The sequence below is a fragment of the Nothoprocta perdicaria genome, unplaced genomic scaffold (genome assembly GCF_003342845.1).
Source record: "Nothoprocta perdicaria isolate Ctin4 unplaced genomic scaffold, notPer1 scaffold_64, whole genome shotgun sequence".
NCBI lineage: Eukaryota > Metazoa > Chordata > Aves > Tinamiformes > Tinamidae > Nothoprocta > Nothoprocta perdicaria.
In genome coordinates, this window is record NW_020455910.1 from 3,476,465 (window position 1) to 3,501,484 (window position 25,020).

At 43.2% G+C, this 25,020-nt stretch overlaps 1 protein-coding gene across 1 annotated transcript in view; it reads left to right on the forward strand.

The window, feature by feature from the left end:
- GRHL2 (grainyhead like transcription factor 2) overlaps nt 1-25,020 on the forward strand; it is a 61,858-nt gene that overhangs the window by 17,525 nt on the left and 19,313 nt on the right. Inside the window, exons 5-9 of the mRNA XM_026050043.1 lie at nt 1,352-1,404; nt 3,901-4,054; nt 6,490-6,601; nt 13,697-13,791; nt 22,551-22,709. Of these exons, the coding sequence (XP_025905828.1) occupies nt 1,352-1,404; nt 3,901-4,054; nt 6,490-6,601; nt 13,697-13,791; nt 22,551-22,709 (573 nt within the window). The remainder of the gene's footprint in view (nt 1-1,351; nt 1,405-3,900; nt 4,055-6,489; nt 6,602-13,696; nt 13,792-22,550; nt 22,710-25,020) is intronic.

Consider the following 25,020-nt stretch of genomic DNA (forward strand, 5'->3'; position numbering starts at 1 on the left):
TACCAAAGGAGTGCTRACCTTTTGTAGTTCCATGTGGCAATGGGTGCTTCTATGTTCTTCTGATACTGTCTGAACCATCTATTTAAATAAACTTCTCATTTTTCATATTCTTTTTATAGCTATGATTATTAGTTCTTCAAAATGTAAGTCATTTTTTTTAAGGATAGGTAAATCACTTGCATGTTTTTGCAAATGTTACTTACAGACTTCATGTAAAACGTGGCTTAAATGTTAATATGAAACCATCTTTACTGTAATACASCCCAGATGTCAGATTTCTTACAGTATTTGGCTTATCTCTTTTAATGCACATGGATCCTTGACTTTTGATCTTCAGGTACACCCTACCCTAGCACTTCACTAGTACCTGAATGGATTGTGGCACAGTTGTGCATGAGGTAAAATCAAAARCTGTTTTACAAATTGCCTAACTCGACGCTTGTGGAAACAAAAGAGCTCGTTATTGCTGAGTAGTTATCACAGAAGGAATCCTGGAGATTAAGTGTAATGATCTGGGGATGAATCAGAGAGGCTTCAGCAGAAACGAGTTGCAAGCAGCWGGCCAGCCAAGAGAAGACTTAACGGAGCAGGGCGCAGACAGACTTGTTTCCTTGGGAAGACAGAACCAAAATCCTTGCCTAGGCTKTGCAAAACCACCTTGTTTGCAGAATTGCACCTCTTGGTGTAGATCTGTTTTGGTAGGTGTGCTTAAATTTTGTGAAGTGCCTCTAGATTTGCCTTCAGTTTGTAGAGTGTGTATTTCACTTGAGCAGAATCTTCTCATGAAGATGAAATACTTTCTTAGCCTGCATCCCCCTACCTGTTCCAAAGAAGAAGCAGGGTAACAACCTGGATTCTTCCCAACATTTCTGTTGGGAATTCTTCAGGACAGCCAGGCATATAAAGATGTTTAAACAAAAGCAAAACAAAAGAAAATGGTACGAAGTCTCTAGAAGAACTAGAATTTCRTCTGAAAAAAATTGCTTGTCTTTGAAATGGGTTATGTCTTTGTAGGCTTCTTTTAAAATATACAATTGTATGGACAAGGAGTTCAGGAAGGCAGAAGAGTTTCTTCTGTTAACATTCCTGTGATCACCAGCTAGGTTGTGAAAAAAWGGAAAATCTTAACATAAATTCTCTCTATGAAATCCAGTTCGAAGATCATGTAGAGTCCACCTCAGTTAAGAATAATTTTGAGTTTTAAGTGGCTGATGGTTTCTTTTGAGGGGTCTCTAAATAATTATAATTTTATTTGTATTGGTCATTTTCATTTACAGTATGCATTTAAACCGTACATTACGTATTATACCATCATATTAAATTATATTTAATTGATGTTTTTGTTTTTCAGAAGTATCGCAGTGTGTCAGTGGGGGCTGAAGAATATATTTATGAACAAACCAGGTATGGCAAAGTCAGCTTTGAAATACCGTGACTGACATCACATAAAAATATATCCAGGGGAGCCTCCCTGTGTCGTTTCCCACCCTGCCTTTCATTGCCTGGGGCCCTGCAGTGCTCCCAGCACCTGGGCATGGCAGCGTTTGAATTTAACTGGATTTGATATTTTAGTACCTTTATATGCCAACTGTCTTCCCCTCAGCGGGATTTAAAGTTGTAATTCATCTGGAGCTCCTGGTGTAATGCAGGAATTAAACTGCTAAGAGAGGTCCCCTGAATACAAGGCACTGCTTGGGAGCAAGGTCATGGAAGATCTTTCAACCTTTCAGGTTGGCAGGATGCACAGGAGGGTGAACTTTTTCCACCAGCTTTATGGAATTCCTTATTTCTTCCGAGTATTCCATACTTCTTCCATATGCTAGTAGCTTTTTCTGGGAAACTCTCTCTTTTCATCTTGTTTGTTCTGATACTTTATATATGAATAACATAAATRAAGTATCTATTGCAAACATTGCTAAGTAAAATACAGGGATAGAATGGGCATATTTGAACATAGTCACTTAACAGAGATTGTGATCAATGAAATTCTTTAAACCGCTGCTTAATTTTATGCCCAGAAATAGTTCTGTTTATATCTGAGAGATTGCTCTCATTTTAGAAACAGGAAAAAAGCTTACAGGATTTTTTCCTCAAGTAGACATATGACTGTTCCTGGAGTGGAGGTTTCCTCTAGCCTAATCTTTTCTCTGATTAATATTGAAGCAATCATTAACTTCAGTGGGCTCCGAACGGCCATTGCACAGAGAGCACAGGCGAAGCTGATCTTGAGCAAAGAGTTCTCACCTGCTGTGCTGGAGGTGCATCAATCCTGAAGCACTGTCATCAGTAACAGTTCTCAGAAGTTGAAACCTTTCATGCTGTTATTACACAAGCCAGTTTTAGACTATAACCTCCACACACACACTCGGAAAAGCAAAATACTTCTTTTTAGGGAGTTACCTGGAAGGAGGTGCTCAGAAATCTAATCTTACGATTAAAAAAGCAAGCAGGGAATGTGAAAGTAATTGAAGGCCTGATGTAAGTTGCCTTGATAACTGTGGAGGGCTTCAGCTAAGACCCATGGCAAGATTCAGGACGTGGTGGGAGTTGTTTGAGTGATGACTGCAGTRAGTTTATGAGGTTAATGGTAGTCCTCCCACTTAAGGGCATAATCTGATTGCCAGCTGGGATCAAGAAGAAATTTTCCTTGTGGTACAACACAAAGATTGCATAATTGGCCAGGTGTGGTGTGCCTGGGATTTAYATTTTTAGAAGCTTTGTGAAACAGAATATCAAGACACAGAAGACCAAGTTGCTGCAGACGTAGGCAGCTCTCTTTGGACACCTTGTGTCTGACTTAGCTTCATCCTGYATTGCCTTCACGCCAAGCTGAATCAGAGCATGTGTCCCAACCACCAACAGGGATCCAGGCCGTAGGAGAAGCCGAGCTGCTCCTTGCCCCAGTACACGCGGGGTGGACGGGGTGTGCTCAGCACCAGCTCTTGCGTTGACTATTATGACACCCTGGAGTATTTGTTTGAACTAGAAAGTTAAGGATACACTTAGACAAACTTATCCATCCTCTTGGTGCTCATCTAGCCCTGTTTAAATATATTGCTGATTTAGGACCTTTGTGAAGGTCCTAATGCTTCCCCCCATGCCCGATTTTTGTGGACAACCTGCAAGTGACTCCTTGCACTGAACTTCTTGTGGTGACCAAATGTGTTCTGAAGAGAACGTTCATGCTGCAAGACAAACATTATCCTTCATTTCAGAGAATGTGAGAAGCTTTAGGCAATTTTTTTCTCTAATTTTTGTCCTTTTTATTTTTTTTTCTTTCCCTAACAAGGAAGATTGATTAGTTGTAGAATCCAATCATATRAGGGAATTTTATGCTGTGTGAATAATTTTGAAAAGAATACTCAATAAAAAATGATTGCACATTGTCTTTACATCAACCTACTGTCCCTTCTCTGCCCTGTGCTGAAAGTAGCAGTTGGACTTTCCATGCTCCATATGCGTCTTTTTTGTTCTGTTCTTTTTGAATTTGTCTTTCTGTGTCACTTGTGAGTTTAAATATCTCCATTGATATTTAAACCTCCATTGGTAGCTGATTTCCTTGTAATACTGCCAAATATGCTGTGTTCCATCTTGGCATTTGTTCCTTTTGCTGTGTTTATATAGCCTTGTGCTTTATGGTGGTTACTGTCAGAGAAAGAAAAAATGTAACCTTTATAGCCTTTGATTGAAGAGCCTTCCAGTCCAGCTAGGCATATGTTTGCAAAAAAAGGGGTTGTACACTTTAATACTTGAACTGGGATATTTTCTTGGAATTATTAACTTTGTGTTGGTTCATTCCATGCTTGAATAATGTATGAAATATGTAATAAACAGGGACAAAGAGAAAAAGAGAAAGTGAGACTGATTCTGCTGGTGTTTCTCTCCCTGTCTTCTCAACAGCACTTTTCAGTATACACTAGAAGCTACCAAATCTCTGCGTCAAAAGCAAGGGGAAGGGCCAATGACCTACTTAAACAAAGGCCAGTTCTACGCCATTACCCTGAGCGAGACGGGCGACAACAAATGTTTCCGGCATCCCATCAGCAAAGTCAGGGTATAGTCCAACTTCTTTCCTAGACGGGAGTGGAGCTCTTCAGATAAATGTRGTTTGGGTTGGTTGTTTTATTTTTATTTTTTTTCTCATGTGAGAGGACAGAACAACYTCACTCTTACGCCCAGCCCAAGGGGGAAGAGTGTTATCTCTGTGATTTCAGATGTGTTCTGGTCCGTTTTTTCTGTGTCTGATCTTATGAGCTGGCCASTTATATATGCATTTGCCTTAGTTTAAGATTTGGCAAGAGGTAAATACACATTATGCTTGACACTGGTGAAGTTCCCATTGCCCTGGTTAAAAATATCAGAGAACTGCTAAATCACTTAAGTCTGTTTAACTCTGTCATTCATTTAAGCAGGTGCTGTCTGGTACCATTCAGATGAAACCTAGTTTAGTTGTTCTGGTGATGCAGTTGTTAGGAGAGGAGCTGAAACCATTCTTTGAAAATCTGTGACATAAAATTTGAAATATTTCTATTATAAAAGTACACACTTTTGCTTGAAATTCACTTAAAGCATTTTGTGAAAACTGGAATTGAGTGCCCAGCAACATCCAACTGGCGAATAGGCCATGTTTCCCTGGTAATATTTTTGAGTAAGCAAATCCTAACCCAGTAACCTTGGAGAGAACGAGCCTCCGAGTTGCTGCCCTGCAACTTTTCACCTTGAGGCTGAAAGGACTGCATTTGCATGAGGCTGCAGAAGTGTTTCCACACAAATAAATGGAGAACCTTAAAAATGTTGTGCCTTTGGTCACAGGACCCAATGAAAGTGACCATGAGCTGGGAGGCAGAGGACAGCTTATACATTTCAAATGGCTGTGAAATTTGGAGAGTTTCTAGAAGACAAACTATGATTTAGAAACATGAATAGCAGTTCATTTGCAGCCTGGTTTCCTTGGGACATGAGACTGACTACCGAGTTTAGCCAAAGCTGATATAAGACTGCTGAAAAATCTCTACACCTCGACTAGCCACCCATGCCTTCCTCCTCTGCAGTGCCAGATCTTTCAGCTAGACCCAGAGATATTAAAACCCTRTATGTTCCATTTAAATGGCTCATAGCAGAAAAGGACCCAGATCAATGCTGTCCTTAAGGAAAACTCTATAGCCTGAATTATCACCTGTGATTAGCTTGCCAAGCTGGCCAGCTAGCGCATACCTGCTGGCCARCCAGTGTGCACGTGCAGAACTGGAGACCTCTCCTTTGCATATACCTCTTCTTACCCCAAGAGTAGTTAGAGGATGTAGAAGATCCAGKGATGCAATTTAGCTTATGGAGGGAGAGAGGAGCAGGTCACAGAGCACATGCAGGGTTACTGTGGTGAAGGGGGGTCATGAATCAATCGTTAGTTCCTCTGCTTATGAAACTGCTCTGGAGTAGTTTTTATGAGCGTGGTGACTCAGGTTGAAGGGAAGAATGAGAACAAAAGAAGATGAAAAAGTGCATTTTGTTCTCCATGATTTCTTTTTATTCCCATTTACCTAGCATGAGCTTCTTTTATTGTTTTGTGGTTTTTTGTTTCACTAACTTAGAGAATGGCTCTTTCAAAAACAGCTTTTATTACTCATGTGAAGTTGTACAATAAAGTTTCAATCAGTTTCCTTTGAATCATACAATTTCAGCAATGGGAATCTAGCACTTAAACTGAAGAGCTCAGGGAAACCTCAGTAAATATTCACACTGACTTTGTCATTAAATACATATATGCAAGTGTCCTGCTCATAAGAAGGGAGTTTGGACTAAGAATACTGAATTGCCTATTCATGAAAGAAGATAAAGTATTGACCTTGCTACCACTCCTGTTTTAATTTAATTTTAATTACATTATTGAATAAAATTGATTTTTTTTATGGCTAGATCAGCCTTAGTAAATTTTTGACGGATATTTTTGCACATATGTTACCCATACAATTGACTTCTCTATTTTTCACGCTCAGTGGCAAGGCAGTACCTCCCAAGTTGTGATATCTCCACAGCACTGTCACCAGTAACCCATCCACTACTAAGCTAGTCTCAGGAAATGTGGCAAGCCTGAACACATCCTCTTACAGCTTAATGTGATCTTCAGAGGCACAAGGAATGTCTGGTCAGAGCGGGAAATGGCGATCCCTGACTTTGAAATTACAACTTTTCACCTAAACTAGACTTCTCAAGTCTAAGAACATGATTATATTTTATTTAGACTACCAACAACACAATCCTACGTGTGATATTATTTTTAAACTATTTTTTTCTATCTTGAAATTTTAAGTGGGCTGCAGTATTAGACTGGAATAAAGATCAGTGATTTACAWTATAAGCACAGTGGGAGAGGGGTGATTGAATCAGCATTACAGAGATATGAGAGCATTAGAGCATATGGGGGATTTTTATTTCTGTGTTTTTGGGTCTTGAATACATATTAATTAATGCAACTTCTGCTGATTTTCATAGAGCGTGGTCATGGTGGTTTTCAGTGAAGATAAAAACCGAGAGGAACAGCTGAAATACTGGAAGTACTGGCATTCTCGGCAGCACACGGCTAAGCAGAGGGTCCTTGACATTGGTGAGTAAGGGAAGATCTCGGGAGGTTGCAGAGGGGTTTACCGAAGCTGGAGATCTCCGGTTCCTTGCCCAGAGATGCGGGGGAGTTCAGCTGGAGATCTCCGGTTCCTTGCCCAGAGATGCGGAGGGGTTCAGCTGGTGATCTCCGGTTCCTTGCCCAGAGATGCGGAGGGGTTCAGCTGGAGATCTCCGGTCCCTTGCCCAGAGATGCCGGGGGGTTCAGTGATGGTGGCTGCGAGGCTTGTGCCGCAGTTGGGGGCAGTGCCTGGGCGCTGCAGGCGGCGGGGCCGGCGCTGCTGCCTCGGGAGAGGGGCTGGAAAGGCCGCGYGGGCTGACAGATCCAGCGCCGCTGYGGCATCCGTGTYGGCAGCGCCTCAGGAGCAGCCGCCGCGCTTGTTTCGCTCCGTTGCTCGAGCTGTTCTCTGAGGTGGTGACAGCAGCTCCGCCGTTAGGGTGGCGGCGCTGCTGGCCAAGGGGGCCGTTGCTGCAGAGGCCTCGGTGTCACTGCAGAGGCCTYGGTGTCACTGCAACCCCCACGCGGTCACTGCACGGCCATCCAAATAGTGATAGCAAACAGTTTGATTGATACCAAACTGGGAGGAGTAGCTGATAGCCCTGAGGGCTGTGCTGCCATCCAGAGGGACCTGAACAGACYGGACAACTGGGTGGTTAGAAATCTCATGAAGTTCARCAAGGGCAAGTGCAAGGATCTGAACTTGGGGAGGAATAACCCCGGACACCAGTACAGATTAGGGGTGGACGAGCTGGGGAGCAGCCCCACAGAGAGGGACCTGGGCGACAAGTTGTCCGTGAGGCAGCAGTATGCCCTGGTAGCCAGGAAGGCCAACGGGAYCCTGGGGTGCATTAAGAAGAACGTCTCCAGCAGGTCGAGAGAGGTGATCATCCTCCTATACACAGCCCTGGGGAGGCCACATCTGGAGACTGTGTCCAGCTCTGGGCTCCCCAGTGCAAGAGGGATGTGGAGCTGCTGGAGAGAGTCCAGCACAGGGCTACAAGGATGATCAGGAGCCTGGAACATCTGCCCTGTGAGCAAAGGCTGAGAGAGCTGGGCCTGTTCAGCCTGGAGAAGAGAAGGCTGAGGGGGGACCCGATCAGTGTCTGTAAATACCTCAAGGGAGGCAGTGAGGAGGAGGGGCCGGCCTCTTTTCAGTGGTGGCCAGTGATAGGACTAGAGGAAGCGGCCACAAACTGAGGCACCAAAAGTTCCACAGGAACTTAAGGGAACATTTCTCGACAGTGAGGGTGACAGAGCCCTGGGACAGGCTGCCCAGGGAGGTTGTGGAGTCTTCGTCTTTGGAGATCTTTAAAACCCTCTTGGACGCAGCCCTGTGCCCTGTACTCTAGGTGACTGTGCGTGAGCAGGGGGGTTGGACTAGATGACCTCTGAGGTCCCTTCCGACCTTAACCATTCTGTGATTCTATGATCCCTGCAGGGCTGCACGCAAGCACAGGAGCTGCTCACAGCCCRGTTCCTGTGGCCTCGCACATGAGGGAGCAGCTCTGAGCTCTGATGTGCTGCTCTGCGAGCCCTGTTTACCGTTCATCCCATCCAAAGTATTTACAAGCCCCTCTCAGCCACAACTGCCCCTGTCCGCGTGCTTGGGAAGCTTTCAGCAGGGGAAGAACATTCACCTACTGCCAAGGAGCCCAAAGTGGAGATCTGTGGGAGTGTCTCGACTTGAAGCGCTTCTCCCCTCCCACACGCAGTTTACACACGCGGCCGCGCAGCCATCTGCAGCGGATTCCAGTCAAAGGAGTCGGCTAGACCAAAGCAGGCCAAGGCTGTGGAGTTTTCACTGCCCGCAGGCACCAAACCATGGCCTGGCAGGAATGAGAGGGGGCAGAGCGGGGAAGGGGGGAGCAGAGCGACTCGGCGAGAGCGCTGGGGAAAGCACTGCGGGACTTGAGGGGCCGTCAAACATCTCCAGCCCTGGGAAGCAGTCCCCAAGTGCTCCTGCTCACCTGGTGCCTCTTGACTTTGAAACGCTGCAGCCTCCACAGGGGCTGGCATTCAAAGTCAAGTGTATTTGGTCAAAGGTACAGGGCAGCTTTTCCTGAAGCTCCTCTTAGCCGAATATCTTGGCCGAAATGTTTCCCCCACTCTTTTTTTTTTTTTTTTTCCCCTCTTTTGGAGTACTTGAGGCAGTAAAACTTCCCCCCCAGACCAAATGGCTCCCATCATGACACATTCAAAGAGCAAGTATGTCACGTCCCAGCTATTCATGAAGCCTGCCTGGTTCTGTGCTAGTCTGTACAAGCTTGCAATACCTCCGCAGGTATGTGCTGAGCAGCGGGATCCAGTGCAGTGGCAACACCCTCCGAGTGCCGCGGCAGGGGTTCGCTCCCTGTGTCCCTGACGTGATTCAGAGCCCTTAGCTAAGCAGGCCAGCCGGGGGCAGATACGCTGAAAAATACAGCTCTGTGAAACAAAATGCTGTGTGTGAGCTCTGTGTTTACCTCTGTTAAAATGGATGTCTTTTATGTTTCCACTCATTTGAGAAGGACTGAGTGAGGTGAATCTCAGATTTTTGTGGCATGTTGGTGCATACTCTRTTTAGAGTACAGGCGTGAGCAAAGCCTGGTGTAATGGGGACCRAAGGATACAGCATCCCCTGTCAGATGTAAAAGCTGTAAGAGCACAGTTCCTCTTTCAGAAGACCTRAGTGTTACTATGTAGTATTTTCTTGTGAGCTGTTGAAATGTGACCTTAGCTCTCGGCAAATGCAGTGGTTTGAAGCACTTTTCCTTTTATAAGGGACTTCACAATTGTGGATGTTTATCTTCTATGCTRTCCATTTTGCTTTCCCTTTTAGGACAGAACAGTTCCTAACTAGAATTTACCATAGAAGCATCATGCTCCATGAAGCAAAACTTTACATTTTTTTTTTTTTCTCATGGGATGATCTATCTGATCAACTTCATCCAATTCGGAATTTGGTTCTTCTTTGAGTGGGGCTCAGACAGGACTTGAGCCAGATGGCATCCAGTGGTCCTTTCCAACCTGCATTATTCTCTGTGTCTACAAAGATTTCCCTTTATGTTTAAAATTCCACCCCATATCCATAAAGGGATTGTGTAGAGGGATGCTAATTTATCACCCAGCCCTATATAAGTGATCAGAGAGAGTTAAACCTGTGTGAGTGGGATTAGCAAGTGCTGGGATGCTCCCTGGAGAGCCACTRAAAGTTGTAAGCCTCAGTGTGAGGGGCTTGCCCAGGGCAGGTGGCTTTGCCAGGTTCTGCCCATCTCCAGGCAGTCTCTGTCTTCTGGTAGCCCCTCTTCTGCTTGATTCTGGCTTCTGCTCCCAGGAACGAGCCACGTTTCTGCAGGCAAATGTCTGTTAGGCTTGTGACTTACTGGTCTGTGGCCATTTCTGGACCTGCGACCCCTTGCTTGGAACCACTGGCTGCTTAATCAATGCTGCCAGCATGCGTAAATACGTGAACTACCCCTCTCCTCCCCAAAGTCATACTTGGCTTTTTCAAAAGAGCAAAAAAYAGGAGATTCTCTTTATGCCTATGACTTGGAAATGCCATCGTGTCAGCTCTACAGCCAAAGGAAATTCCTGCCCTCGCCTCCCCAGAATTGTCCCACTTCTGAGCAGGAGTCGTGCCTGGAGCAGTGGCAGTGGTGGGAGTCCTTGTGCCTTCCCGCCCTATTCCCTGTGATCGTTGACCCACAAAATAAGAGATAGGGCTTATGAAAGTGAATGAAACACCAKGGTAGTGACTGGGGCACTAATCAGGGTCTGAGTCCCAGCTTTGAGGAGCATTTGTGATCATTGAAGATTAAAGATACAGCAAAATAACCTTTGTTCCCTGACGTTAATAGGTATTATTTTCTATCATTTCCAGTAGACAGTGTTGGGGGCTGAGTGTAGAGTTCTGTACTTATAAAGTGTTGTTATTAGTGTGGTAGGACTTAGTGTGTTGGTTTGTATTTTGTATTCTCCTCCTGCTACAGCGGCTGTTTCTCTCTTCATGTCTTCTCATCCGGATTTGACCTGTCATTTTCCTTACCTTGCTGAAGAGACCCCTTGGATCAGGGATTTTGAGTCTTTGTYGCACTGAAGGCCCACTAATGCACTAAAAAGTGCATCATGAAGCACTATAAAGGGTTAATCTTTTATTTGATTCCTTTAAAATAACTATATGTGAATTGCCATAAATATATTTAACATGTTCCATAGACATGCTTATAATCCTTAGTATTATGTGAATTTAAATGTTTGTAACATGTTAAATGTGTGAATTCTCTTTAAGTGGGTATAAATGAACTTTTAATCTAGACTGTTACTTGCAGCATAACCAAAGGTGACCAAGGCACTTTTTTATGCACTGGTGGTAGCTTCCAGAGTGATACCTGCTATGCTGCCTGCTTCTCCCTCCTGATAAGCAGTTATATTAATCATTTTAAAACTTCTATTTTATGTGATTTTGATTTTTAGTTAGTACTGCCCGTCAGCTGCAAACTGGAACTAAGCATGTGAATCTGCTGAGTGTAGAGAAGTTACAGAACTGGGTTTTTAGTATAAGCAGGTCCTTAAATGTAAGCAGGTGCCAGTGCTTGAGGGAGTAGACTTGAGGATTTGGCACTTAATAAGCAAGAAGCAAATGTGTTTTGCAGAATTTAAGCTTTGTACAACTGTGGATTTTTGTGGAAAGGAGGCACTTCTACACTCTCTAGCAACAGGAATGAGAAATATTTCTGACTTTTCCACAGTACTGTGCATGGAATTGAGTTTCCTCTTTTGAAGTAATGCAACATAAAGAATTCAATAGTAGACTACAGCAAATATGTACTTGTTTGCTCAGAATCAGTGCTCTCATTTGACAAACACTGCAAGAACTTCTAGCAGAGATKTATAAGGGTGGGCATAAAAACCTTTATACTGGGATTATCTGTGCTTCAGAGTTTTACCTGTATTTTATCCAGTATGTTTATGCTCAATACAAAAGCTATTACAGTGGCTTTTAATAAATGCAAATGATTAGTGCTTAATGTTGAAATCTGTCCCTGTGTAATATGCAGTTTACCCAGTAGGAAAGACTTCCTGCAAGGCTGTTCTCTGCAGTATTGAAGATCCCCAGTTYTCTATTTCTGGTGACTCACAGCAGCAGGCGAGGAGAAATTATAGACACACAAATACTTTGCAAATATCCTTGGATGTAAATACTTTCTTAATCTACTGAGAATCTTTTAAAAATCCTTGTAAATTAAGAGGAGTGGATCGCAATTCTGCTTGTAAACAGCGCGTCACGTACGCAGCTCGTGAGCTTTGTGTGTGGCAGTTAAGGAAGCTGGGGAAAGGGAAGCCTTGGCGGGATGCTGGGTTCTGACAACCTTTTTGGAGAAGAAAACATGTGTCTTTGCAAGGCATCTTGTTCATGTCTTTCCAAAGAGCACCTACACAGCACACCCATAGGCAGCAGGCAGTTGCACGAGGCCCTTTTTGGGTGAATCATAAATTTAAGAGGTGGGTGATGTGTGCACATGCATATTAAATTGCTTCTGTGTCTTCTAATTCCTCTCATTTGCATTCCTACTCCGAATTTAGATAGGAAAGCCAATGASTTCAGGTAGAAAGGGGATCTGAGTTCACGAAGGGAATAAAAACCTGCCAGTTCTCTCAGACACCACGTTGAGTTGCTGCCTCACAGAGTGTCTTTGTTATGTTTGTCTTAAGCCTGTGGTCAGAACAGGTTTCTTGCAGTGTCCAAAGTCCTTTCACATATCCCAAGTGCACAGTTTCACTTGTCTGGTAAAATCTCAGCATCTCTGCCTGTCAGATGAGAGAAAAATGTCCTAATTGCCCGTGTCTCTTTTGTGTTAAAACATTACCCTTGCCACAAGAATTTTGTTACAAATACTTTTGAAAAAAAATGTTATTTTTAGAGACATTATTTTTAAAAAGGTAAACAGGGAGGCAAAGGAATGCCACATCCATTTGGGTCTGTCATGTATAGACTACAAAACCACCCACTTCCTACAACTGCATACAAAGCTGAGAATCAGTATGATTCTGAAGTACTGATTTGGGCAAAAGTTAAAAGTATCAAGATTGTTGCATTGCATAATCTGAACTCTCTGCTACTGAGACCAGTTACATCCCCTAAAGGCTTCTGAGAAATTGTATAGATACCTGAGAGCTCTCGTGTATTTTCTTGAAGGATCTGTAAGTTCCTTTAGTCAGTTAGGTGTCACCTCCATACCAACTTGATCCCTCGCCTAATCTGTCATCATAGGGAACAAAGTACAATAAGMTGGCTTGGAAGGGAGACAAAAGGAGGCTTGTCCGGCTTTGGTTTTTGWTTATAAAGAAGACCTGGAAGTTTTCTTCCTGATGTGCTTTCCTCCTCTTACTTTTTTTTTGTTGTCTTTGAGATTCAGGCTTCCTCCTTCTGGCTTCTTGCTCCTTTCTGGCATGCTGGTTATTCAATAATATGAAAGGCCCTTTTGAAAGCAGTGAGAAAAGGGGGCAGTTTATGTGTTCAGACAATTTAAATATCTCGGTGTTTTGTTTGCTGTTTTAGTGTCATTTACCCTTTGGAGAAACGTGTTCTGTGGGTATTTGACAGGGATCCAGCATCTGGTGCTGTAATTCTTAGAAAAGACAAAGAGGTTGGGCAAGAAGTACATACTACTGATCATTTCCTCCAGTGACAGGGGTAATAGCAGTATCTTATCGTATTAGAAATCTTTAGGCTTTACCATAATGTMATTTCCTTACGTCAAACACTAGACATTCCTTTAAAACGTTTCAGTAGCCTTAGTTAATTTTCCAGTTTTAGCTATTCCTTTTTATTGCCACGCTAATGAATGCGCCCACTCATTCCCTCCACAGCCACACTGATTCCTGTCTGAGAGTGAGGAATATTTTGCAAGAACATTAGCTAATGAAGTTATACTCCAGCCGCAGCATATTACCTCCTGGCAATAATAACAATAATAACAATACATAAGCAAAGTATTGGACAATCCATTTGAAAAAAGCAAAGGGCAAATCCACTTTTGTACTGTGAGTTATAAGAGAATCCCTCTTCATGATTTTTTTTCTGTTTGTTATTTATTACAGCTGATTACAAGGAGAGTTTTAACACCATTGGGAATATTGAAGAAATTGCATTCAATGCCGTGTCCTTTACTTGGGATGTCAATGAAGAAGCAAAGGTGAGGAGAAACTGTGCCTGTTTGTAAAATCCTCCCTCAGACACTGTTCCACTCCTCTCTGCTCTATAACCAACATAAGAACRATAAGTGGAGGTGAGAAATCCTGTTCTCCTCCAAGCCAGGCAAATGCTGGTCTGCCCCCTGCTCCAAGGATTGTGGTCATCCGTAAAAGACAAGGTGGTAGGTAACAACTGTCAGGATGAGGCTGCGTACACACACACACAGCCCTGTCAAATAAAAGGGGCTGCAGGCCTGGGGAAAACCTGCATGGTTCCCAGAGCAGTTTCGTGTTTGTGGCCTCTCAGTGATTTTCCATTTAAAATGTGCCCAGCCTGAGAATCAGTGAGAGGTTTTTATTGTGCTTGCAAGGTCAGTGTAGGACACAGGGTGAATGTTTCCTTTCAACAGATTATCATCTTTCTTTCTACACTATTAACATTACCAATAATCAATATTCTGTAAGCTAGACTATACTGTCCCTGATATTTATGCCACTGTTTTCCATATGGTAACAGACTGGCCTTGCAGTTGGAAATGAGCGTATTTTGGGAGATTTTTTATTTTTAATGGTCAAATACCCTCCAACTCAAGAGTTTTGCAAGTTAGAATCTGACAGCTACAATGAACCTGTAAACCAGGGCAGCAGACTGCCTTCTGAAGGGTCTTGTCAATAAGGACATCCAAAGGGTAGCAGAATGTTTTAGCTGCGTGGGCTGGTGGAACAGAAATGAAAAGCTGCAGGTAATCCTCAGCAAGCAAGTCGCAAGGGAGATGGGCTGTGTGATGGGTGGAGGTGATGAAGTTTCTCAGGGATCCAGAAATAACTAGTAGTACAGTACAGTACCAAAACCCCAGCACTCAGGTGATAGTGAGAGTCTCTCAAATGTGCAGGTTCATGCACAGGAGCCTCCTGTAGTTCTAACAGAGCAGTGGGAGACTCCCTTCTTGCGGGAGACTGCACTGAGCTCCCTATCCTGACATGTTTCCTAACTGAAGATGCTGCAGGCTTTAGTAATAGGGATTTTCATATTTGATGCATGTTTGATGCACTATGTAAAGAAAAGAGAATATTTCAAAAATTGCCTAGCCCTTTCCAAAACTGGACCTTGGTCAGTTGCTGGATCAGTTGCTATTAATGCTGTATTTGCACCATGTGCCTGTGGTCACTGCACAAGCAAATACCCAATTTGTTTGGGATGTCCAACGTGAGGGATCCTCCTCACAAGCCTGCTGGCTAGGCTGTGTGTGCTCTGACCCCAGCATGACCAGCTCTGGAGCACAGCAGGCCCATCTCTTCCCCCCAGCAGTGACTACCCAGCACCATTGCCAGGGCTAGCAGCTCTTGAACACACTTCATTGCAGCTGTGAGCCAGGCTGACCAACACAGCTATTGATGTAGGAGCAAGAAAGTCTCCTGTGCTAATATCAGGTGTTTCCCTCAGCTGTTTTGTTCCTTTCACTGTTCACACAGTTGCCCCCCTGGGGTCAAAACATTAACACAACTCTCTCTATAATCATTGGGAATGTAAATAGTATATGTGAAATATAAATAGGAAAAATGATGGCTATATTATYGTTCCTTGAGGACAAAGTTGTGAATGGTGACATTTAAGAGAGCCACTTGTATTTCTGCAGGAAGTAATTAAAATAATATTGTTTTATACTTAATTTACTATTGGGGATAATTATTAAATGACTGATCTTTTAGGAAATCAAACTGCAAACAGTATCAATAATGGTAAGAAGAACAGTAATTGTAATAGCATTAATTGTTACCGGGTGCTAAAAAATAAGTATGATGTGTGTTTTTAAGGTTATCACCGTCACTAAAGCGTTTTTCCTGCCCTGCTCACATGTACATGTACATACCTGCTTGCTCTGGTTGCAAAGCTGAATAAAATAACCAGTCAGGCTGAGGCTGGGAATTCCCATAGGATCCCCCTGCGGTGTCTGAAAGCTGGGTATTCAGAGTCACGTCACTGAATAGTTTTTTTTCCCCAGCAATTACCTCATCCAAGAGAGCTAAAGAATTTCAAGACCTAATTACAGACTCTCCTTTCTTAAGCTTTTTGAACGCCGATCCTTAAACTGGCTCCATTGTTTCTGCTCAGTGTTGTTTTCCCTTTTCTCCACAATTTCAAGATTAAAACTAACCCCGCGAGCACAAAGACCTTTCTCTTCTGAGCCAGACAAAAGCAGCACAGAGCAGTTCTTTCCAGGGCCTCTGCGATGCCACCTGGCAAAGCTCTCCACTGCCCTCGGAGCAAGAAAAAAGAATCCAGACCAGTCTTTGGRACTGCACAGGGCAGCAATCTTGAAAAGTGGAAAGGAAGACAAAGAGATCACCTAAGAGAATATCCCTGTCTGTCCTTGGAGAGCAAATCCTGCATCTAGTGAGACGAGTCTCAAGCATCAGACCTCTCACTTCGGTACTCCACGTGCAGAGCGGCTTGTTTAAAGCCAGATTACTCCTCTTCCCACACACCTTCCTGGAAACCTCTAGGATGGAGATGTAACAGCCCGTGTGACTGCCCAAAGCYGCCTCTTACCGAAGGGAACCTGCTGAGGATTTGTAGGACGGCCTCTCACTGGGATAATGAAGGACATGAAGGGAATGGGAACTCGCAGGAGACACGCAGGGACCTCCTGTTGTCAGGGGGGAGCCCAAGGAGAGCCAGGGGCTGGCGCTGGCTTGAAGACTCTCGTCTTTTCCGACTGCTCTGTGGYCCAACAGGGGCACGGAAGGGAAGAGGGACCCTCAGACGATGGGATAATCTCCCTGTTGCTGCTGTCGGACCAGAGAATCCAAAGTCCGAGTAACAGTCAGCCCTGTTAAGAATCTTCTCTGCTGCATGTGAAGCGACAGGAGTCTCCTCCAGGACTCCCCAGGAGAGCAGAGATGGGCCCTGCACTGCTCTGCCCTTCTCTGCAATGGCAGCCTTTTCTGCTGGGGCCTTTTGCTTGAGTTTCCTCTAGATTTACAGTTGCAATATAGGGGAGTGAAGGGAAATGGTCTAAACTCCCACTAAACTCTTCCTTTTGCATTCTTTAAGACAAAATGACTCTGCAGCCAGGAAGCATCAGTAGGAAGTGAAGAATGCTTTTCGTATGGCCCATTATCCTTTCACTCCCCCATTATATAAATATACATGATTTATAAGCAAGGCAACTTGCTGGTTTCCCTGTGGTTAAACCTGAATATAGTGTTGGGTATTCTTTAAGGAATTCTTTAGAGGAAGGTGAGAAAATCACACATAATGGGTACAGCCTGACTTTTCAGCCATCTTTTAAAAGTTTTTTTTTATGATATGTAAGAGGTGATATGCTAAAACCACCCTGCTGTTGATCTGTACAAGATTTTTGCTGCAGTGTCTGGCAGGTTGACAAAATTCTTGTGGAGGCTTTTGAACAGCTTCCTCTTTGGTAGACATAKCCATCTGCCTGTTTGCAGTCTTATTGCTGACAGAATTAGATCTGTGAGAAAGATAATTAAGAACCAGGACACTCTTGGTCAAACAAATGTCTCTTTTTCATACATTGTACCACCTCTTTTAGGTGGGTCTTCACTCTGAYTAATGTTTTGCTACTTTGAAATGGTTGGGATGATGTTACCTCTGGAAAAAAGTGATATTTTGAAAGTAGGTTCATACAGTGATGCAACCTCTGTGAACAGTCAGTGAAAGAGAATATCACTTTAAAGCACACAGAAAAATACTTCGCAGTGGTTTCAAAACATACTGACTTCTRCGAAGGCCTGCAGCTTGGACAGGCAATAAAGAGCCCTCCTGCAGGTATGTGGCTCTTGCAGGTGCTGGTGTACAGCAGTTGTGTGCTGTGCAGTAGTTGCACATACCTGTGTGCAGTCACTGTCCTTGTGTACTTAGCTGAAACACAGATCTTTAAGCCCGAGCTTGCTGAGGCCTCTGGGAACATTTCCAGTGATTTAATGAGTTTTGGCATAGCCCGTAGAGTAATAAGCTCTGTTTTCAGGGAGTGAGTGATTTGCTGGATTAGGTTCTTAGACATTGTGGGCCAAAGAGGGCCATGATTCCACTGGGCACAATTGTAAAATCAAGTTGGTGAAACCACACAGTCTCTAGCAGTGATTTGTATTGTCATAATCCTTCTTATTTTGTGTGTGTGTGGTTTTTTTTCTATTTCGTAGAGATATTTAGTACAAGTTTTGACTAGTGTAAGATTTATGATATTCTTAATTACCCATTTCCTTCCTAAGTTTCATCAACTTGCATTTCACTCAGAAGGAAATTGATATCTTCTACCCTCTGAAAATTTAATGATTGTAGGTAAAGAGACTTTATTTTGAGGAATTAGTACCAGAAATAGTATAGTGATAAACTTGTCAGCTTTAGTAAACCATATATGTGTGTATACATGTGCATGCATATCATGCACCATGAGCACATACGTGTGCATACATATTTATATTTATATTAAAGAAGAGTTAACTTGTGATAGCAAATAATGCTGAAATTTCAGTGTATACAAATGGCTCAGTAAGTTTGCATCTGGGACCCAAGGCAAATGGCATTTTTATGTAGTTGCTGGGGTGTGGTGTGGGTTGAGGAAGCTTCAAAAGAGCAGTGTAAACATTTGCTGGAGACATTTGTATTGAAATAAAACAAAGGTCTTACCTTTGCATGGGATTTATAAGGTAACGGCTGGCAGGAGAAACCATAAACCCACACTTTTTACGTATTCCAGGAACGATGGGATGGGTGTTATTCTTTAAAGAGACAAGTCATTTACCTCTTAGTTGCTACAATACGAAGGGCTGAACCTTTTTAAAACTCAAGGCTTTCAGGATTTTGTAAAGACCGATCCCCTAGACATGGATTCTATTTTTTGCCTGTATTGGAGAGAGAATGACTTAAAGTTTCTAATTTTGTGATACAACCCACTCTTCCCTCCCTTCTGCCGTTGGCTGCTTCTGAGACGAGGAGAGCCAGAAATGTAAATAGTAATAAAAGGCTTATATTTAGAGGTTTCGTAACCGTGGACCTTTAAAGTGCAGAGGCTGCGAGACCGCAGCCGGAGTCGCGCTGGCTGCGCTCAGCGATAAAAGGGGAAATGCATTTCTGAGCCTTGCCTGCTCTTAGGGCAGGCTGCTGTGTTTGTGTCTCGTACCTCGCTAATTACGCTGCAGTGTTTAACAAACAGGCAGTAATTCACTTAATAACAGCCACGCTGGGGAGGGGAGCCTCCCCCGAAAGAGAGCAAGGTTTTTCCAGACGTTCCCTATAGCAAACAAGAAGGGTTGTCGTTACGTTAGGCCACTTTAGAAGCCTTTTTTTCAGGCATCAAATGTTTCTCCAAATGAGTTTTTCATTGCCAATGGCATGCCTGAGCTGGAGACTGGATGGGTGGAACTCTATATTAATTGCTCTAATCTAAGATATGCTGACATTTAAAGAAAAAATCATTATAACGATAACCTGTGCTTGTTCCTGATAGCAAAACATTGCTAAAATCCAGTTTGCACAGGAAAAGGAAAGTCTGTAAGCGAATTTATGTACTGCCGTAGTCACGTCCGTGAAAATAAGTCAAGTGTAGACAGGGCCCTGGGAAAAGCAGCAGAGCTTTCTCCTTCTGCTACCGTTTTTACCTAAATCTGCATTTCTCTAGCCATATAATCACCACACAAGAAAGCTCTTAAACCTGAGTTTTTTTCTKAGAGGAGCAGAGTAGGATGTTGCCTTTCCATGGCTTTCCGTGGGTGCAGCTGCCAAGGAGGGGAAGACGCCGCCGCACAGGGCGACGGGGCCGGCGAGGTCCCCSCTGGTGCCTGGAGGATCCTCGTTCCTCAGCCACGGCCTCGGGCTCCGGCGCGGGCAGGGAGAGCAGCCCAAGGGCTCCCTTCCACCCCCGGAGCCTGGTGTGCCACTGTGCTRTAACTGGTGGAAGTCATCAGTTATGCAGAGAAACCCTTCCCTGAAATCAGCTCAGGTGGCACAACCCATGTCCTCTTCCCTCTCCCTCCGTGCTCAYACCCCGGTTTGTTTAAAATGGTTTGTTTATTTATTTTATTCAAAAAACAGGTGTTGGACTTTAAAGAAAAGCTATAAAAGTGCAGTTACAATATCTTGTCAAATAAATGATATGTTTTAGCTCAAGTAAATCTCTTGTCTATCCGCATAGCAGAAATGATATGACAGAAATTACACTTCTCACACACGAACGTACAGTCATTGCTCCTCAGAGGGATCCTGATGTATTGCAGTGTCAGCATTAGGATATTGAATCTTACAGCATCAATCTATTATTCATGCTGGGTAATCTGTTGGTGCTGTGTTGGGACTCTTAAAATGATGAAGTCCTGTCTTTCCCAGTCGCTCCTGCTGCGCTCCAGGTTTCTGGAGGCAGTGGAAGAGATGACACAGACTGTGTCCTGGATTAAGATGGACAGGGTCTTTCATTTTTACTTTCCAGCTGCGTGTGCAGCAAACACGATAGATGTCCACACTGTTGCGTGGACACAAGGTCTTCACATCTCTGCTCGTTTTTACGATACAGTTGAGAAGGTCCCTGTGCTGAAGTWTGGGCAAAAGTGCAGGTTGTGTTCTGCTTCAGACCTCATTCCATTGCTCTCTGTTCATACRTACATTAAAGCATTGACACCGTAGAGGAGACTTAAGGCAAATGAAAATTCAGCCCATCCTATTTCAAAGGCATATGCACCCGTATCTGCACTTACCTTTGGATCTGGAAGAGACCAAGTTGTAATTTGAAACAGAAATAACACTATCAGCTTCAAAATCAGAGTTTCACCTAGGGCCCTTCCCTGCCTCCCTCCCCTCCCCTCAGTTAAAGTTCAACTATTTCATTTGTAAATGCAGCTCTGTGATACAATCAGAAGCAGAAACGCAGCGGTGCCATTAGCTCAGTCAGGCAAACAAGCTGCTCTGGCTCCATCATAAAACAGCCCCYGACTGTAATGTTAACTTCTGCCATTAGGGTAAAGGATCCCCCTGCCACCTGTGTGGCAGCCCCCTTTATTYGGGGCTGTCCTTCCCCTGAGGGCTGTCAGGACTCTGCCCAGCACCCTGTGCTTTTYCCCACTGTTGGTGGTTTGCAAGGAGGGGCTTCCCTCTTTCTCTGTCTCCTTGAGTCCTCCCTGGGCCCGCTGGGATCTCCTCTGTCCTGCAAGGGGTTCCCCAGCAGCCCAGCTCCTGGTGGGGAGCGGGTTCACAAGAGGTCCCCGAAACTCCTCCTTTCTGGCCATGTTGTTTCTCTTACAGGTTGTTTCGCTTTGCTATGGTTCATGTATTGGTTGTGTTCTCTTTCCTTTTTCATAGATGACCATGTTCGGGATTTTGTGTGTGTTTTGTTTTTTAAAATCTGAGGGAAACTAAAAAGTAGAAGCAGGTTAATATGTACTTAGTGCTCATTATTACGTGAAGCCTGTGCTAACACGTGTTCTTCGTGGGAAGAGCAGTTGGATTTTTAACACACCATTTTGTCCCTCAGATTTCCTCTACAATGTCCTGATTGGGAAGGAGTGAATGATACTTCAGATCATATAACAGCTTCCTTTGCACTAAAATAATCCGTGGTTGACTTGCTGGTCTGTGTCCCACACTAGTTTGATAGCTAGAAGGTGTGAGGTAGCTCGTGGCTATCAATGGACCCAAGTGGGTGTAGGAGGAAACCACRAGACAAGTTTCTGAGCAGAAGACAGCCAGCGGTTCCAGCATGCCAGGAGCCACGGGCATTGCCAGGCCACAGGGAGGCCACAGGATGAAGGGGATTTTTGAGAAAGAGGTAGTAGCTTTGTAATTATGTGAAGAACCCTGTTCTGGTTTGAAGATGTGTTTTTGAAATTGAAGAAAGACTGTGGAAAATCTGTTAAAGTGGAACTCAGGAATGTCTTTTGAAGGGACTGAGCAAGGAGAACTGCTGATGAGAGAGAAGTTATCAAAGCAGTACGGGAAAAGAGGGCTTTGCACCACTGTTTGGAGTAGATGGGAGCACAGCAAGGAGAGATTTGTCAAAGCCAGTGATGGTGCCTGCTCTGAAAAGTGAACTGAAGAGACCCTTCTCCTGTTTCCTACCCATGAGCTATTTACGTGTCTTAAAAGAGACTGTACTAAAAAAAATGAGTAAGGTTTAAAAGTAACCTAGCTATGAGGAAGCAAAAACTTGTATTGTGGAGCTGAATACTTTTCTGTATGATCAAAGGAAAAAAAAAGAGTGTTTACAAAAAAAGAAGATAGGAGGGGAGAAGAACAAGACAGAGAAAAGGATGGCTAGAAAGGACAGTGCAAAGTCACTTGCTTYGACTATATTAACGATTAGTATGAGTACACAGAGCAAGTTTGTAGGGTGGAATAGCCAGAATCAAAGACTTGACATCCCCATGAGACACATTTTACCTCAGATTATCCCTAGTCAGTTCCCAGAGACTGAGCAACCCTTAGCAGCTGCAGCATGAGGTGGGAGTCCAGGACACGTCTTCTGCTCTGACTCTTCCTAAAGAAGCCAACCTGGGCTTTCTGAAGCAGCTCTGTGGTGGACATCAAAGTACAGTAAGTTGAGTCCAGCAAATGATTCACTTCAAACCCAAACTCCTGATCCAAACTAAAGCATTAACATTGATACACAGTAGAAGTCTGCCTTCCTGTCTTAACATGATACCATTTTTTTGTAACTGCCTTTTATGTTTCCCGTTAAGTACCATGTGTTTCCAGGAGCGTAATAGTTTATTTGCACCATGTATTTAAAGCAATCTCTCTGGTCCACAGATTTTCATCACGGTGAATTGCCTGAGCACAGATTTCTCCTCGCAGAAAGGAGTCAAGGGGCTTCCTTTGATGATTCAGATAGATACGTACAGCTACAACAACCGCAGCAATAAACCYATCCACCGAGCCTACTGCCAGATCAAAGTTTTTTGTGACAAGGTAAGTGGAAAGCAGAATTACAGTGGAGAGAGGACATTGCTGGACAGTTTATTATTATTGCTGTATTTTAGACCTAGTAAAAATTGTTTATTTTCCCAAAGAATAATCCTTCATGGTAAAGTTTGGATGAGCTACACTATAAATCAAACAAGTTGTCACCTGTCACCAAATTGTTTTACACTTTGCAGCTTCTTGAAGCCCCATTCTTCAGTTTAATTGAAGTAGTTGGACTGCATAAGGGCAGTGTCGTATAGGTCATGGTATGGGAAATCGTCATAGTGTAAGGGTCTCGGGAAGGTCAGTGCTGGAAATAGAGTCAGGCAGGTGGCTTGTGATGATCCCTCTTACAGTTCTAGCAGCAGGATAGGGAATATGTAAGCTTTAAGAAAGTCTTTTTTTTTTTTTTTTTACCTGCTCGGCTGTAAACACTTATTTTGGAAGCTTCAGTGAGAATTTTCTGCAAAAATTCATTAATCATTCACATTTTGTGGTTCAGCGACATTTTTTTTTCTTTTGATTACTCCTCCTCTTGGAAAATTTCATCTTTTTAGTCCTTTCACAGTGGGTTCCCCCACTTCGCAGGAACTGGTTTTCTTCAGCTGCTTCTTTGGCTGTGTTCTTCAGCTTCAGAAGAGATCACAGCTTAAATGAGTCTGACRATGTCATGACACCTGTAAGTACCACCAAATTGAAAAAAAATGCTCAAAAAATTTATCTCAGTGATTCTTAGGTGAGACCACTTTTCATTTATATTTTACAACTGCCAGCCACTGAACTTTATCCCTTCTGAGAAAGATATTTTTAAGCAGAGTAGATGCTTAGATTCTAGTCAAGGTTCAATAATTCAGGCGCCTATGTGTGTTTAAGTGACTATGAAAGTTATCCAAATTAGTTTTCCCATTTTACAGATGAGAATAGAAAGGCAAAAGGTCATGCCCCAGGCAATACATAGCATTAACTTCTAAAGAAAGGGTAAGAGTTCAGCTGTTCCAGCTCTCTTGCTGCTACTCCTTCCCCTCTTGCAGTTAATTCCCTTATTGCTGTCTGATGACAAGATCTTGAGGGCTAATCAGTTATATTATTGGAGGAAAACTGTTGAAAATGATGACTATAAATGTATGCACTGAGGTCTTCCTGCAACCAAAATGTTGTGTTTTTAATTGTAACTTTGAATGTCAAATATTTACAGAGATTTGAAGCTCTGATTAAGTTGCTGAGTTGATATCAAGTAACAAGGTGTTTTCACCTACCTGTTATGGAAAAGTAATTAGAAAAATTTGAATCTTTTTTTTWAAAAAGGAAAGAAATCCAGAGCACAGACTCATCCAAGATTGGCCATAAGGCACAACTGCTAGAGATTTTAACTAGTACATGTTCATTGCCTCTGTTGACTTAATTGGTATTTCAAATGCACTGAATGTGAAGCAGGAAATGAGTGTTGAGACTTTTATTCAAAACTGTCTCAGAGAAGAAGAAAAAGATCACAAGGGTAAAATGTTAAGAACATCAAAACAATATTGAAAATGGAAACTCAAGGGGTTTGGTAATGGGATATATATCTGTATAATACAGATATATACACACACGCACAGTACTTTCTAATTTGGTGCAGTGCTGAAAATGAAATGCTAGTTGGCACTATTGAAGAAGAACATTATTAGCCCTCTAGTGACAAAGATAGGATTTACTGCCTCTACGGTAAAGGCCTCCTGGTTCTTGCCCTACCCTTTATCGTACTTAAATGAAAAACTATTACGGGCCACTTCAAAAAAGAATGAATATCAAATGATTTTTACACATTTTAAAAGTATACTTTACATCGTCGYGTCCGGTCCAACGGCTGTAAAGAGAAATTCATGGAGAAAGTACCTGATTTGTTTTAATCTTAGATTTATGTTGAAACATGGAAGAAAAATWTTTCTGTGTCTGATACTATGATTATAAATGGTCTTTCTGCAGTGATAGTGCCTCTTTGGGGCTGGTAGTAGTGTTTGTATAATAACTTGGTTAAATTACAGTTACATGTGCCTAATTTTGAAGAAAAGTACCTGCTTAATTTAATGTTCTATGGCTGAAAAATGCAGCATAGCTGTTATGAAAGAGCGTCCTTGAAGAACTGAATCTGCATTTCTCCTCTCTGGTGAGGCCGCACCTGGAGTACTGTGTGCAGTTCTGGGCTCCCCAGTATARGAGGGACGTGGAGCTTCTCGAGAGGGTCCAGAGAAGGGCAACCAGGATGATTAAGGGAATGGAACATCTCTCGTACGAAGAGAGGCTGAGTGAGCTGGGCCTGTTTTCTCTGGAGAAGAGA